General features: G+C 42.6%; 5 protein-coding genes across 5 annotated transcripts; 3 read left to right on the top strand and 2 right to left on the bottom strand.

Annotated features, from left to right (window-relative positions):
- Window positions 1-1,962: 1,962 nt before the first annotated feature.
- On the top strand, window positions 1,963-2,931 carry M431DRAFT_99422 (carbohydrate esterase family 1 protein; the record flags this gene model as incomplete). Its single annotated transcript, XM_024925150.1, has 2 exons — window positions 1,963-2,298; window positions 2,356-2,931. The coding sequence occupies 2 exons, from the start codon at window positions 1,963-1,965 to the stop codon at window positions 2,929-2,931; spliced, it is 912 nt and encodes a 303-aa protein (XP_024768308.1).
- Window positions 2,932-3,822: 891 nt separating this feature from the next.
- Window positions 3,823-5,750, top strand: M431DRAFT_154929 (hypothetical protein). The gene is made up of 4 exons (XM_024912918.1): window positions 3,823-4,207; window positions 4,270-4,367; window positions 4,436-4,682; window positions 4,736-5,750. The coding sequence occupies exons 1-4, from the start codon at window positions 3,961-3,963 to the stop codon at window positions 5,575-5,577; spliced, it is 1,434 nt and encodes a 477-aa protein (XP_024768307.1). The 5' UTR covers window positions 3,823-3,960; the 3' UTR covers window positions 5,578-5,750.
- Window positions 5,751-5,944: 194 nt separating this feature from the next.
- Window positions 5,945-6,322, bottom strand: M431DRAFT_487361 (hypothetical protein; the record flags this gene model as incomplete). Its single annotated transcript, XM_024916471.1, has 2 exons — window positions 5,945-6,271; window positions 6,308-6,322. The coding sequence occupies 2 exons, from the start codon at window positions 6,320-6,322 to the stop codon at window positions 5,945-5,947; spliced, it is 342 nt and encodes a 113-aa protein (XP_024768306.1).
- A 678-nt stretch (window positions 6,323-7,000) lies between these two features.
- M431DRAFT_487360 (hypothetical protein) lies at window positions 7,001-9,248 on the top strand (the record flags this gene model as incomplete). Its single annotated transcript, XM_024916470.1, has 2 exons — window positions 7,001-7,268; window positions 7,348-9,248. 2 exons carry the CDS (start codon window positions 7,001-7,003, stop codon window positions 9,246-9,248), a joined length of 2,169 nt encoding a protein of 722 aa, XP_024768305.1.
- Window positions 9,249-9,402: 154 nt separating this feature from the next.
- M431DRAFT_546303 (hypothetical protein) lies at window positions 9,403-10,429 on the bottom strand (the record flags this gene model as incomplete). The annotated part of the gene is made up of 3 exons (XM_024921206.1): window positions 9,403-9,903; window positions 10,049-10,288; window positions 10,313-10,429. 3 exons carry the CDS (start codon window positions 10,427-10,429, stop codon window positions 9,403-9,405), a joined length of 858 nt encoding a protein of 285 aa, XP_024768304.1.
- Window positions 10,430-14,893: the final 4,464 nt, after the last annotated feature.

Below are 14,893 nucleotides of genomic sequence, written 5' to 3'. Positions count from 1 at the left end.
AGAATATAGATGGAATATACCGGAGTGCATATTTCTTAGGCTCTCGAGATGTATGACGAAAACTTTGGAAGTGGATACTCTGAGCTCCGCCAACAGCTTGCGGTTTCGGGGTTTCCCGTGTTTGCTTCTCTAGATCAGGCAATTTAGGTGTCACACGCAGAGAAAAGTGCAGTAGTTATGTCTAGTCATCGTTTGTTGCGCGCTCTGGGGTGGGCGTTGATGCTGATGCTTGAGTATATATAGCTTCGCTCAATAGTATGATGGGCTGTTGTGCTATTTGCCTTTCTGACTATTGGGAATAAGAGGTGGGGATATGAGCATTTACGACACCATTTCGGGAGACCTCTTAATAATACTATTGCCGAATAGGTAACTGGTAGAAATAATTTGTCTTCAGCCCCATGATCAGGAAGAAGCTTCCCAATTGTTGTGAAACCAAGCCAAAGGACTCCTTGTGCTGCCAAGTCTGGTTCCGGGGGCATGAATTGACTCAGTATCAAGAGTCAATCCGTAATTGTAGACAACAGATCACAGAGAAGTTGACTTTGGAACAACGTGCTTTGAGCACTCGGTACTCCGTAGACAACCTACATGTACGAGGACACCAATGATTCGCTAAAAATCCCCATATACCTTGGCTATTTGGGACCCGAGGTATCATCGCCCCTACTAATTTTAGGCTTACTGCCATGTTGCCGCCCCCTTTCGGACACCTTCAGGTTACTTGGCGACTAGGTAGGTTACAGTTACCTGCTCAATGAGGACAGCAACTGATCAACCCGAAGTGGAGAACACCATGAAGATTTAAAGTCCGGCCCTGGCCTGGCAACTCTTGAGTCGGGTTTAGCTGGCTTGGCACGCGACAACAGGGGCCATTAGGCTTCCAGAAAGCTTTTGCCTAACCATAGAGTATACCCCTCCTAATATTGGAGTTGATACTCTTCAGTGATCAGTTATGGTATAGATCAAAGGACAGGCGGTGGAGCCATGTTATGATCGCTCTTCTCCGCATGAACTTAGCTCCCTTTGTAGAATATTACTCCGCCGTGTCCGAAGGAGGATTTTGATTGAATAGAGACAAGGATCATGGTAGGAGCGGGAAAGCTCTACAGGAAATGTCGTAAACGTTGAATTCTCCTTATACGGATAGAGCAGTAAACCATAGATATACAGTCATTATTGCGAGAGGAGCTGGAGTCTTACCCCTTGATGGGATGGGTGAGTAAAGACCAAGCTTGATATAAGCGTATATTGTTATTGTACACTGATAGGCGCGCTAAACCAGCTCAAGTTATAGTTGACCATCCTTTCGGAGTAGCCTAGCTGAGTTAATTCCAACTCCGAGTGTGGGTTGTGGACCTAGGCTGAATAGTATGTTGGACACCGACCCTGCCGCTGACATTGCCTGTCTGATGATGCTCGGTATATACAACGAAAATAGAAAATTTATTGAGTGCTATATTCAAAACGGGTCATACATGCAGCCTTACTTGGGCCGAGAGAGAGAGTAAAATGGGTCTTGTTTGTAAGAAACTTTATGTGAGGAGACAATGACCTAGTGACGTTTGTTTCTTCCAGGGGCCCCCTTTAGCCTTGAATCTGATCCGGGGATTATACCTGTATACGAATCTACCTATGTTCCTTATGGTAAGTACGGAACTACGTCGGCGATGCCAAGCAAACAATGTCAGCAACAGTGCGGCTGATCTCGGAGGCGTTACTCGTACCACATGCATACCGCAGGATTGGTTTCAAGGATCTGATAATGTGACTATACGGGGTACAAAGAGGTTATTTTGATGATGGACCGGAAAGAATATAGAAGCGTCCCATGTATAGTATGACCCATAACAATCCCCACTGATACATAGTACAAATATCTAGTCATTGCATCTTGCTTCGAGTCGAGTCCTCCCGAAGAGTGTGCTCAAGCAATACATTGGTTACCTTTCATAGTTCATCATGTTGTTTTCTTCTGTCCAAGCCCTTGTGGCTGTTGCCGGCCTCGTTGGCTCTGCCCACGGTGCCGCCATCGGCGTCGAGAAGCGTGCTTCAGCGGGATGCTCGAGAACTCACGACTGGGCTGGCCAAACACACCAGTATAGCTTTGAAAGCAGCGGCGGGACTCGGACCTACCTGATCCATCTTCCTGCAAACTACCAGCCAGGCTCCCCCAAGCCTCTGATCATTGCCTACCACGGCTCTGGTGACAACCCGACAAACTTTGAGAAGACGACCCGATTCTCTGACCCATCCGTCAACTCTAACATGATTGTCGTGTACCCGCAAGGCGTCAACGTTCGTCTATTATATCATAGACTCGATAATTACTAGATTGTTCTAACGAGATTATAGGGAAACTGGCAAGGACCAACCTACGCGACCCCCGGCGTCAGTGACAAGGTGTTCACGACCGACCTTGTCAACCGGATCAAGGACAACTACTGTGTTGACGAGGCCCGCGTGTACGCCGTTGGCCACTCCAACGGCGGTGGCTTTGTCAACACTCTTGCTTGCAGCCCTGACCACGGCGGCCAGTTTGCAGCCTTTGCTCCCGTCTCAGGCGCCTTTTACACCGACGTCACCGGAAACGACAACTGTCACCCGGCTCGCTCGCCTTTGCCCATGTTTGAGACTCACGGAACTGGCGACGAGACGATTCCATACAACCCTACTGGTCCAGGACGTGGTGGACCTCTCCCTTCGATTCCCGATTGGCTCTCGCGATGGGCTTCCCGCAACCAGTGCACCACTTCGGCTACTACTGATCTCAATTCTGGTGTCCACGATACCAGGTGGAAGTGTGCAGGCATTGACAGCTTGCTGCGACACATCAAGATTGATGGAGGGAGCCACGCGTGGCCCCCGGTTTCAAAGGTTGACGTCTCGAAGGAGGTTATTTCGTTCCTTTCAGTGAACTTTAAGCCATAATATGCTGCTCTACGCGGATGGATATTAGGCAAATTCAAATGTATATCTTCAATGACCAAGATCAATTGTACATAGGTCAAGACTAGCTAGGATACTTGATGTTTAATGAAACTAAGAAAGTGGATGATTAAATCTTTTGTGCGAAACGGTCTTTTTTCTTCTTTTTTCTTCAAGAGTTGATTATAATCTCTGTGGTATTAGTCGGAATGCTTGAGTTTTTTGATGCATGTATCGTATCATCAAGTATTTAATTTGTTGGTCGCTCGCAGCTGGTGATACGCAGCTTACATGAGTACGCTGCATCTTTCTTCTACCCTAGGCAAGTATTATATGACGGAATTGCTCCTCATCCAAAATGGTGTAAGTTGGCACCGTGTTTAGATCTCTGAGCAATCATCCCTCTAATCACCCATCAAATAGCGACAATACGCTTTAACATTTAAGAGAAATTTTCTCGTAATATTGTTAAAAGGTGACTTACTGAGTTGAGATCTCAACTTATTTGGAGCACACAAGTCAGCATCAGCACTGTACACGCTAGGTCTATGAAAGCAACATTCTAGTTCAGATCGCCATTAACATCCGCAACTCAAATTGTCTTCTACAGTCTTTACGTGCTAATCTGGGCGCGGAGTGGGCTCTATGTGCGTTTATTCACAGTAGTGGCAATGCAGAGATCTCCATACAATCGATGGAAGCATCTGGAGAAACGGATTGAGTTCTGCACTGGCTGGGGATAGTGGAGTCAGTTTCTTCCACAAGGCCTTCATTCGTTGAAACTCCGTCGACCCACCACGGCAAGTGAGTTTTTGACATGTAGGGCGCAGATGGTCATGAAGGATGTCGTTTGATGGAGCAAATGTTATCAGCGCCACCAAGCCATTGGGAGCGGCTATAATGCCCAATATCCCCGAGTTTCGAGATTCCATCTTCTGGTATCAACTTTATCGAGTTATTTCATCTAATTGAGCAGAATCACCCGTAAACTCCCGCATTTTATATGCAGTTGAGTGTGTCTAGCCTGGGGCCATGGCAGCAGAAGCGTCATCCATCGAACTAAAGAAAGCCCCGCCAAACACTCTATCCGCAGAGACGGCTCTTACTCCAGAGCAAGGACCTTCTGAGAGCAACTACAATTCAGACCGGGCAATTATTTCTGGAGATGATGAAAATCCTCCCACCGGCGTAGCGGAATTCTCCCTACCGCCTGTTGACAGGGGAAAGGATGCATGGGGTTTCTTAGCCGCTTGCTTCGTCCTGGAAGCGTTGGTATGGGGTGAGTGAGGACGGATTGTCTCTTGATGTGCTGAAAGGATTATTGCTAAATAAAATTGATAGGCTTTCCATTTTCGTTTGGTGTTTTTCAGGATTACTATCGCACGCATGAGCCGTTTGCTGGGTCATCTAAAATTGCCGTCATTGGCACAACTGCAATGGTAATTGTTTACTTGTACGATCCAACAATTAGCAAGGTAAAGAGGCTAACGGTATTTGTATCAAATAGGGCATCATGTATCTCGATATTCCAATCATCATGGCCGTCCAGCGCATATACCCAAAGCCAACCCGTTATGCGCCTGTCGCCGGTCTTTTATTCCTATGCCTTGCTCTCGCCATCTCTTCCTTTTCGCAAAACGTTACGCACCTCATCTTGACCCAGGGAGTCCTCTACGCCATCGGTGGCTCCATCTGCTACTGCCCCTGCATGTTATACATGGACGAATGGTTCGTCAAGCGCAAGGGCTTCGCTTGTATGTATTTGCAACTTTTATAAGTATTCAGCATTCCGCTAACTTCATTATTGACGGCGTAATGTGGTCTGGGACGGGCCTTGGCGGTTTTACTATTCCTCTTCTTCTCGAGTTCTTCCTTAACAAGTACGGATTTAGAACCACGTTGCGGATCTGGGCTCTCGCCATGTTCGTTTTGTCCGCACCATTGGTTTGGTTCATTAAGCCGCGACTACCCTTTTCCGCTACGGCTCACTACAGGCCGTTTAACCTCAAGTTCCTGGCAAACCGTTCTTTCGGCATGTACCAGCTCACAAACATTGTGCAAGGAGTTGGATACTTTCTCCCGGGTATCTATCTGCCAACATACGCGCGGGTATACCTCGATGCTGGTGATTTCCCGTCGGCTTTGACACTATTGGTCTTGAATGTCGGCTCTGTTATAGGATGTGTCGCCATGGGTACCTTGATTGATCGTCTGCATGTGACGACGTGTCTCGGAATAGCGACTGTCGGCACTGCTATTGGTACCTTTTTCCTCTGGGGACTAGGCAGTAACTTGGCCTCTCTTTACGTATTTTGCTTCGTTTACGGCATGTTTGCGGGATGTTATACCTCTTCATGGCCTGGAATTATGTCCCATCTCATGTCAATAGGCAGCGGATCTAGGGAAGAGAACAGCGGGAGTCGTTCCACCTATGACCCTCTCATGGTGGTCGGTTGGCTCTCTGCTGGGCGTGGTATTGGCAATGTCGTTTCAGGGCCATTAAGTGAGGCGCTGCTCAAGGGAATGCCATGGCAAGGGCAAGCTGCTGGCGGGTATGGTAGCGGATATGGAACGCTGATAGCATTTACGGGCGCAACGGCTGTTGTTGGAGGCAGTACTTTTCTGTTTCGAAGGATTGGATGGCTGTAGATAAAAGTTCTTTGCTGCTTGTGATGATCCGGGCGGAGGAAAAGTAGGTTACACATATAGACTGCAATATGGATAGAACATGGTTATGCGATTTCAAGCTTGGTGGATCACGATACGGATATTGAGTTAGCGATGTTGGCTGACACCACTGGAAATAGAAATAAAATAAGGGTATAAGGTTTTCATGAATCATTTTTTAGTCTTCATAAGCACTAACATAACCGAACCCTCCCAGCCATTTGGATATATCCGCCGTCATTACAAAACTCCCATCACCATAATACGATAGCCCATTACCCGCCACCTTTTTTTCGTGTCCTTTTCAAGAATCTGTAGATTGTAAAGAATCTTTACCATTTTGGCAATTCTACTCTCTGAGAAGTCCTGCGGCTTGGACCTGTCGGAAGACTTCATGCTCGTTGACATTCGAGTTCTGGTTCGCACGCTTCTTTGCAGCCCATCCTCTAAGTCCCGGGACCTTGGACATGGCACTCAAGAATTGGTTCTTCAGAGGCAATGATCCAGTCTTCTCCTCGTAGATGAGGAGAGAGACAGTCAAGACCAGGAATGCCCAGTAGACGTTGTAAGCAATGACGGAGCCATAAGTGGCGGTGTTTTGCCAGCCAAGGATGGCGTTGAAGACATCCCAGCCGTTATCGGTTTCGGGATTGCAGCAGTTGACATGCCACACGGTCTCAGTAATGTCGTAAGAGTATTTATTTTATTATACCTGGCTTCTAAACATTCCCTAATAAGACTTATGTTACTTTAAATATTATTAAAAAGCGTATTTCGCTCTAATAAGACTATGATATCTTATATTAAGGGGGTTTTCTTCTTTACTAGATTCCCGGGGTATAATAAAACTGAAAAATTCTTCCTAAAGTTTGATGTGAAGATAAAATAAGATAAAACACAAACCGTTCTATATTATGATCCCAAAAGAAACGTGTATTTGACTGTGATTCAAAGCCCTATCCTGTGATATCAGGTGACTATCTCGTGATTGTATATAAGCTCTTGTCTATTAATGTACTATCCAAATCCTTCCCACATCCTGAAACTTTTCCTCTTTTCATCTTCCAACCCCTAAACTACTTGACAATCCTTGTTTTCCACAATAGTAATCCTCCCCTGGACCCGAGTGGAACGGCCTTTTTCACCATCCAACTCTCAGACAGGACTCCAACGCTCTTATTTCGCACAGTGGTAGTTCCACTTGGATCCGAGTGGAACGCCCTTTTCATCATATAACACTCTGACAGGACTCCAACGCTCTTATTTCGCACAGTGGTGATTCCACCTGGATCCGAGTGGAACACCGTCTCTTCCTTCTCTTACTTTCTCGGCCCCATTGTCTGAATTGACTCACCAATTCAAATTGATCAGAAGCTACCTCGATACAAATCAACAGCTACTAGTTATGGAAGATCTCTTATTCGAGCAATTTCCTCCCACTCCCCCTGGAACGGAAGACCAACTGAAGAAAGCTGTCATCTTACAACACAACTGGGCTTATGATGACTCCGCCGACTATGTCCCATCTTCCATACGCAATCGAATTCCACACCATTTGAAGACAGATGGAAAACTATATCTAAGGAGAGGTACAGAGGGGTTCATGTATCGAACAAGCCTGAATCACAAGTGGGGGGTTGTGATCTTTATCATCAAATCTATGGTTATCCATGGTACGCTCTAATCATTTTCAAAATGTACCTTTCTCTAACAAGTAGACAGTTGCTGTTCCACTCAACTATCTGACCATAGGCGTGGATTTCTTACCATTGTCTCAGAAAATTGCAACCTCCCAGCCCCTCCAAAGCACAGCTTTTCCACCACCAATTAACTATGCCAATCATGGAAACTCAATGGACGCTTTCATTCATGCAATTTGGTTTACTTTGCGCTCAAGAATACCAGATCTTCAAGCGCTTACTCCTGGATTTGACTTCGTAGGCTTATTTTTCGGACCTGACTTCCTTCACAACATCCAAACAATCCTCCGAGGGTTTGTCCCAGACGCTCGCCGTGTTTTCAAAGACGGCAATTTTTCCCTCGATGATATTCTTAATATTCCAAAACTTACGAGTACTTGGGCCCCAACTGGCTCTATCATATACATTCGGCTTTATCATAAAGAAGACCGAGCTAGTTACGGCAGTGCTATTTATGTTGGTCAAACTATTCAACTACAAAAGCGTCACAGCCAACATAATACAGAAACATTAACTTCACGCGCAAGGCATTACCAAATTGCACGTCAATTCACATTAGAAGAACGTCACATGATACCTATATGCATTTGGGAGGATGATATCCCATTCCATGTTTTAACCATGGCTGAACAAACGGTAGTACTTCTTCTCAACTCATATATGACATTTACCAATGATACACTATCGCCAACAAATTCTTTTTATCCATTTTTCCAGCGAATTCAGTTTATGCGTCGTCTTGTTCAAGATCTTCAGCAAAGGCTGCCATGGGCGCCTAATATTACACTCACGGGCTTGAATGTCGAAACCCCTCTGATCTCTACGAGGACCTTCCGCTATATTAGCGCTATCCCTGGGCTTCAATTTGTCGAAAGCGCCCAAACTTTTACCCGCTATCGGACTCCTATTGCATTCTCGCGCAAAGACAACTGTGCTTGCGTTTACCGTCTCTCAATGCGAGATGGCGTCAATAAAATACGTGTTAGTATAAGCATCCCAGAAGCAGATGTCAATTCCATGCAGATTCCCAATAACGGCTTTTTAATATTCGAAATTATGGACAATGGACAACCTCATCCCAACCCATGGATTAGATGTCCAGCTGTTGGGCCATTTGAAGATTTTATACAAGCCTCGGCTCTTGGTATCCGATTTGAATGGTATAATGAAAACCAGAATACCTGGCTCTCTACAACTGTTCATAAATTTGGGAGCCCCGGCATGGTACAAATCGCTGCCAAGGAAAATAACATACGTCTACCTATGTCAATCTGGCTCAGTGCTATATATATTATTCAAGCACTTGAAGGAATTGTTTATTCAGACTACCAGCCAAACCAGGGATTTTACAAGCGCCTGACCTTTGGCTCTGTCCATGTAAAGCAGCTTCAAACCGACCACCTAAAACAAACCTACCAATGGATACACAGACCAGAAATATTACGGCCTTTCCCTAAAATAGCAACATGGCAATATAATTTCTCTCTAATGGTGAAGCGCTTTTCTTCACTCTCGACATTTATCCCCCATGAACCTGTTAATCATCTTGCAGATATTAACAGATATAATCCTGCTGGAGATAACAAACCCCTTCGGGTACAATTCAGAACTAAATGCGACTTCTGTATCCTTTCATCTACACCTCATCACCTTCCGTGTATACCGGATAACTCATCACCTTATGGACAGGTGTGTATGATATGTTCACTATTTAACCGCCCTTGTTCGTTTACAAGGCCAGCAGAATTGATTGAACTCTGGGGACAAGAGACGCCAACTTTACACCCCAAAACTCCCTTATCTTTATATCCGACTGGACCACACCGTTTCCTAGCCTTTTATTTAGTCAGGAGTCAAGGTGTCCGAGAAGTCCAAGAGCCACGTGAAAAAGCTTTAGGGCTCTTCCAAGATCAGCAGATGGCTATATTAGATGAGGATACGGATGATGATTAGCTTATTACACTTAGCAAACTTTAGTAATAAATGATGCGCATATACTATTATTTTAAGAGCCACATGATAATTAAAATAAACACTTGCTTTACATCACATATCTGCAGCATTTAATTACGCAAGGGTTACAGATCATACTTCCAATATATTTTCTCTAAATATGTGAAACCGTAAACTCAATACACTTCTCGCAGTTAGCAACTTCACATGGTACAACTACAATAACACTTTCTACACTTTCAGATTCATGATCAGTCTCATAATCAAGGCCTGGCTTTGTGGCATTTGGCAGATCGGTTAGCGGTAGTTGTGGGGAGCCTTCGCTGTCTGGGATTTCTGACAAGAGAGATTCAGAAGGAGGGATCTCTAAATCTCCACTATCTCTCACCTCTGACAAGAGATGTTGGTTGGTTGGGAGCTCTGAACAGCTATCCTCACTATCTTCAATCTCTAACTGGAGGTGTTGGATTGCTGTGGCTCTCGAAGGGGTATCTTGATGATTTATGAGTTCTGGGAAGAGTGTGACATCGTCTGTTGCTGCCTCCTGGATGTCTATGCGGTCGACCTCTGTTCCTAAGATGCGATTTTCCTGGCGTACATAATTCTGTCGTGGGGGTGGTGTTCGTTCTACAGGACCATGGGTCGCGTTATGGGCCTTGCATTATATTAGTCTTGGAACAATCCAAACAAGCGCGACATGAAGCTCTAGAACTATCATGTCAGGTAAGGGGAGGGAACGTTCCACTCCGGTCCAGGTGGGAAAATCCCACTAAAGCCCCAGTGGAACGAATTAAACTCACCTGATGGTATCCAGACTCAAGATGTCTCTTTAATAGATGCAAATGCACAAAATCATGACCAAAACATCTGCTTCCTATGACACGGCAGATATAGCCTTCCAGCTCCCAGTCCAGATAAACATTGGGCAAATGAGCATATAGAGGCCCATATAGTTGCTCACGTATTATCGAACTAGCTGCCGCAAGTCGTTCATCCTCTAATTCTTGAAGCGTTTCCCCTTGTTCTTGATTAGCCTTCCTCTGTAAGAACGCTTTTGAACAAACCTTACATGGAGTTGCTTCCCTTGCTAGCTCAAGAGGTGGGGGCGGAGTTGGCGATGGCAGGGGTGGCTGATCTGGTAAGCCTTGCCATTCGTCTTCAGTCTCGTTGAATACCTCCATTGCAATGATCTTAGAGTTTTGAAATCGTCTCAAATTTGTGAATGGGAAATTTTAGACATACGTTTTGCTTTGCGCTTTGGTGTGTGCTCGCTTATCCTACTGCATCAGCATGTAGGAAGGAGCGTCCTTGGTACTAACATCCTGGCACGTCTAGTATCGTGACGGGCAATGTCAATAAGTCACCCGCAACTTGACCGACAGACAAATCTTCCTTCAATCCACGTCTAGGAGCATATAAACAATTGATTTAAGCGGCAAAATGGATTTTTCCCTCTCATGGCTGTCCAAATGCAGAGCTCGCAATTTTTGGAGTCCCACAAGTATGACATTTTGTTAAGGTAGTACACCAAATGGCGCTTGCGTGACTAACCGTCCAGATACGCATATCCAATAGACCACACGAACACCGATACGGCTGGCCGTTTTACGCTTTGCCCAATTAACCCCATGAGCCGTTAAGTATATCGCGATATTCAACATACCTGTCACTCTCCAACTCCAACCTCCAAGAGACTAATCCATTGATTTAAATACGCATTCTACTCGGACCCGAGTGGAAAGCCCTTTTTCCAACCTGAACCCGAGTGGAAGGCCCATTTCCTCGCAAGATGGCGCCATCCAAACCCAAGAAGTCCACCGCGAGAAAGCCTAATGGTGATCAGACAGAAGACGTAGATGAGGTCACTGACCTCGTTGCTGCCGACTACACATTGAAATAACAAAAAGCTTCACGCTGCAACTCCTGCAATGCCTGCCAATAACATCATCGATGAGTACCAACGCGCACTTGCGCGACTGAACGCCGTGATGGATACGCTCGAACCCACCGTTGGCCATTCTCGTGTGTTTTAATCCCATTCTCTACGCTATGCTTTCATTTTTGACAATACTTTTAGACTGCTGGATTATTCACCAATTTTGCAATATATCCCTAGATTACGTAGAGAAAGTAGCGGATATTTAGGAAAGACTGTTGCTTAGTTAGCGTTGGAATATAATGCAGAGGCTCTACGAGCACCAAAACCTCGTTAACGAGCTCGGATTCTTTCTTACGGGTTTGGGATATTGACTGTATTTTTAAAGATGGATTATGGATTATGGATTTTACGTATTAAGATTAAGTAATTGGGGAAATATATAGTTAGGATAAGGGTAGTTGTGATAATAATTTGAGAGCCTTTAGAGTAAGTTTTGCCAAAAAAAAAAAAAAAAAAAGAAAAAAAAATTCCCCATGTATTATTCACCTGGTACAAAATACAGTAGCCAGACTTTATTGGAAGTGATTATTACTGCGTTAGAGGATAGTTTGCTTAGAGTCCTGGAAGTTCCTTCTGGTGTCCAGATACCTTATAATAATACAATATTCACTTAATAACTAAATATATTTCAGATATATATACTGTAAAAGTTTTAATCTTTACTAAATCTAGTAAGTAACCGTACAGTAATGCGGTTGTCTCTTGCCTTAGTGTTAAAATGTCTAACTGCATTTTGCTGAGTGTAATTTAAGAAGCGAACTCAGTTTATGTAAATACCGGAGGATTTTTGCTCTTGTTGACTTTTACTATTACTATACCCTTTACTAAAAAACACCCTGCCTCGTAGATGTATATATAATATTCCGCCGCCGCTAACCGTCAGATATGCGTATCTAATATACCCCGCCAACATTATAACTTACCCTTTTGGGTTGTGCTTGTAAAGTCCCTATAAGTCTTTAAATGTATTGTAATATTTAATATAACCACCCTTCATCCTAAGCCTCTAATATATTAACAAATTAATTAAAATCCGCATTCTACTTGGACCCGGGAGGATTTTTGGTGGTTAGGGCTAGCCCTGCCCTATTGCCTTAAAGTTGTTCCGTTCCCGGGACTATAAAGGAACTTCTCCCGCCTTAATTAAACTCTCCTTCCTTTTTATTTTTCCTCCGCACCTTCCTTCCTTAACCTAGATACTATTAATAATTCCCACCTGGATCTAAGTAGAAAGCGGTTTTCCTCTTAAGATAATGCCTTCCGCGGGAAAGCCCTTTAAGCCTAAAAAGCCCTCCACTAAAAAACCCGCTAAGGCTAAGGCCAAACAGACTAATAGTAACCAGGCAGATAATATAAAGAACGTAAAGAACGCTATTAATTCTAGCAACTTTACGCCTATCCTACAATGCAAAGGAGTTATAGAATAGTACATAGAGGACATCGCAAATAAGTTTAATATTATTAAGAATACTATCCTTACCCCAGATAATAACTAAGCCGCAATTAAGTAAAATAAGAAAGCTTAGGATAAGACCGGATATATTAACAAAGTCTATGTAATACTTAAGTAAAACACAGAGCCAACTAATATTACCCCTTTAACAAGGTATAATAGCTTTAATAATAAAAGATCTTTCGTTAACTTTATTAATATAGTTAATAAGTATTTTCTATAATAGGATTTTACTTATGCCTAAGAGCTTTTTCTTTTTCTTAGACCTAAGTAGAATCCCCTTTTCTATCTACTTTTTCTTTAATATAGTACTTTACTAGTATCCTACTCTTTCTTCTACTTAGGTCTAAGTAGAAGCCCCTTTTCCCTCTTTTTAATTTATTTATAGTTTAGTTATTAAACATAAGGAGGCTGACTTTTAACATAGTTTATAATATTATTCCCTTAGGTCTTAGGTTATTATAAGCTAAATTCTAAGTTAAAGTAGCTAAGTCTTTGTTAAAAGAGTATTTGCCTAATCTAACGTCCGTCCTATAATCCCTCGATGCTACTTAGGTTAACGCTTAATCCAGAATTATTACACTTAGTTCAGAGTCTAATCCACAGGTCCTAATCTAACCCTCTGAGGTAGTTAAGCAATATACTACTAATAAAGCACTTAGGTTAGTAGTTAACGTTACTATTACGAATTTACAGAAGCCTATGTTCTTACCAATTACGCATGCTGTTATTTTACATATTAATAACAAAGGTAATAGTATTTATATTGTAGCCACCATCCTTATCATTACTACGCAAATCCTTCTATTCTCCTTAATAAGCTAGCATAAGGAGATCTAATACTGTCGAAATAAAAGCGCCTATTAATATTAGTACCCCACCCCCCCTGGATACGGAGGCAACTGTTAAACTATTGCAGATTTATTTAGCCTTAAGGACCTCTATTACGCTATCGTTATAGTATATCTAGTAATATACTGCTAAAAGGATAGCATAATTTCCCTTAAGGCAGGTCGTTAACCCCAGCTGTAAGGGAAGTAGCCCGGGTACTTTAATAATTAGCGATAGATCCTTGATAATATATATGGAATAGAGGGAGCTAGCTAGCTATCTGTTATATAACTTATGAAAAATTTACTGCCGGTAATATAGCCCCCCCCGCCTGTAACTTCACAAAGTAGTATACTACGACTATTGCCTATTACAACGCTTTTTAAATAGCGACAGTAACCTTTTTTGCAAAGTCTACTTAACGCATAGCCCTTATCTACTCCCAGACAGGCGCTATTGCATTTTTAAAATTACAATAAATAGCTTAAAGTCCAGACCTTTTTTATTAAGTATTTAAACGCTAGGGCGAATATCTATAAAAAGACCTTTATTAAGGACAGCTTTAATCTTAAAGACACTAGACTGCTATATAAGACGCTGGATCTAATCTTAATAAAGACCTAGAAGGTCTTATTAGGAAAGATTTACGCACTTTTTAATTAGGATAATCTAGACGAAGTTTTTACCTGGATTAAAGACTACACTACGTCCTTTACTTCGCTTATCAGCAAACAGCACCTTATTAACTTTACTAAATAAAGTAATACTTCTACTGTAATATAGGAATATATTACATTATATCTAGAAAGCGAGGAGGTGCTAAATAATACCCTTATGTACATTTACTTAATAGACACTTTCTTTAATAAAATACCGCTAAATAAGTATACTAATATTTAGTATATATATACTTAATATAGAATTAAGCTATATCTACTTCTTAAGCTATACCCTAATAAACTAATTATGTAATCTCTTAAACTGCACTAGGTCGCAGGTATATTCTTTCTACTTAGATCTAAGTTACCTTTTGCTACCTAGGCCTAAGTAGAAGCCGCTTTTCTTTCTCTCCCTTTTTCTTACCTAGACCTAAGTAAAATCCGTTTCCGTCTTTATATACTAACCCTGGTATAAATATAGGTATAATCTCCGAGAAGTTAAATACCTTAGGCTACGTCCTACTCAGTAATAAAATAGGCCTAGGTAAGACCAAGGTATTTATTATGATAATTAAGTACTAAGCACGTAAGCTGGAGGTTAAACTATTATTTTTAGGTAATAATAAGATATTTTCTTTCTTACGCTTATAGTTAATCCACCTGCTATAATTTACTAAATAGCCGAAGAGATTAAGGAGAATTTCTCTAGTTTTAACGTACTAATGTATTACGTAATACCCAGTTAGGCTGGTAAATTGGGAAA

This window comes from Trichoderma harzianum (assembly GCF_003025095.1).
Source record: "Trichoderma harzianum CBS 226.95 unplaced genomic scaffold M431scaffold_23, whole genome shotgun sequence".
In the NCBI taxonomy this organism is placed as follows: Eukaryota; Fungi; Ascomycota; class Sordariomycetes; order Hypocreales; family Hypocreaceae; genus Trichoderma; species Trichoderma harzianum.
Note: the sequence above shows the minus strand (reverse complement) of the source record. Positions and strands in the feature narration are given on the sequence as shown.

Excerpts from the sequence above, each read along its gene's own strand:
- M431DRAFT_154929 (XM_024912918.1), top strand. The coding sequence starts at position 3,961 with ATGGCAGCAGAAGCGTCATCCATCGAACTAAAGAAAGCCCCGCCAAAC. Across the intron at positions 4,208-4,269 it reads CCTGGAAGCGTTGGTATGGG|GCTTTCCATTTTCGTTTGGT; the intron begins GTGAGTGAGGAC and ends TAAAATTGATAG. Across the intron at positions 4,368-4,435 it reads TCATTGGCACAACTGCAATG|GGCATCATGTATCTCGATAT; the intron begins GTAATTGTTTAC and ends TGTATCAAATAG.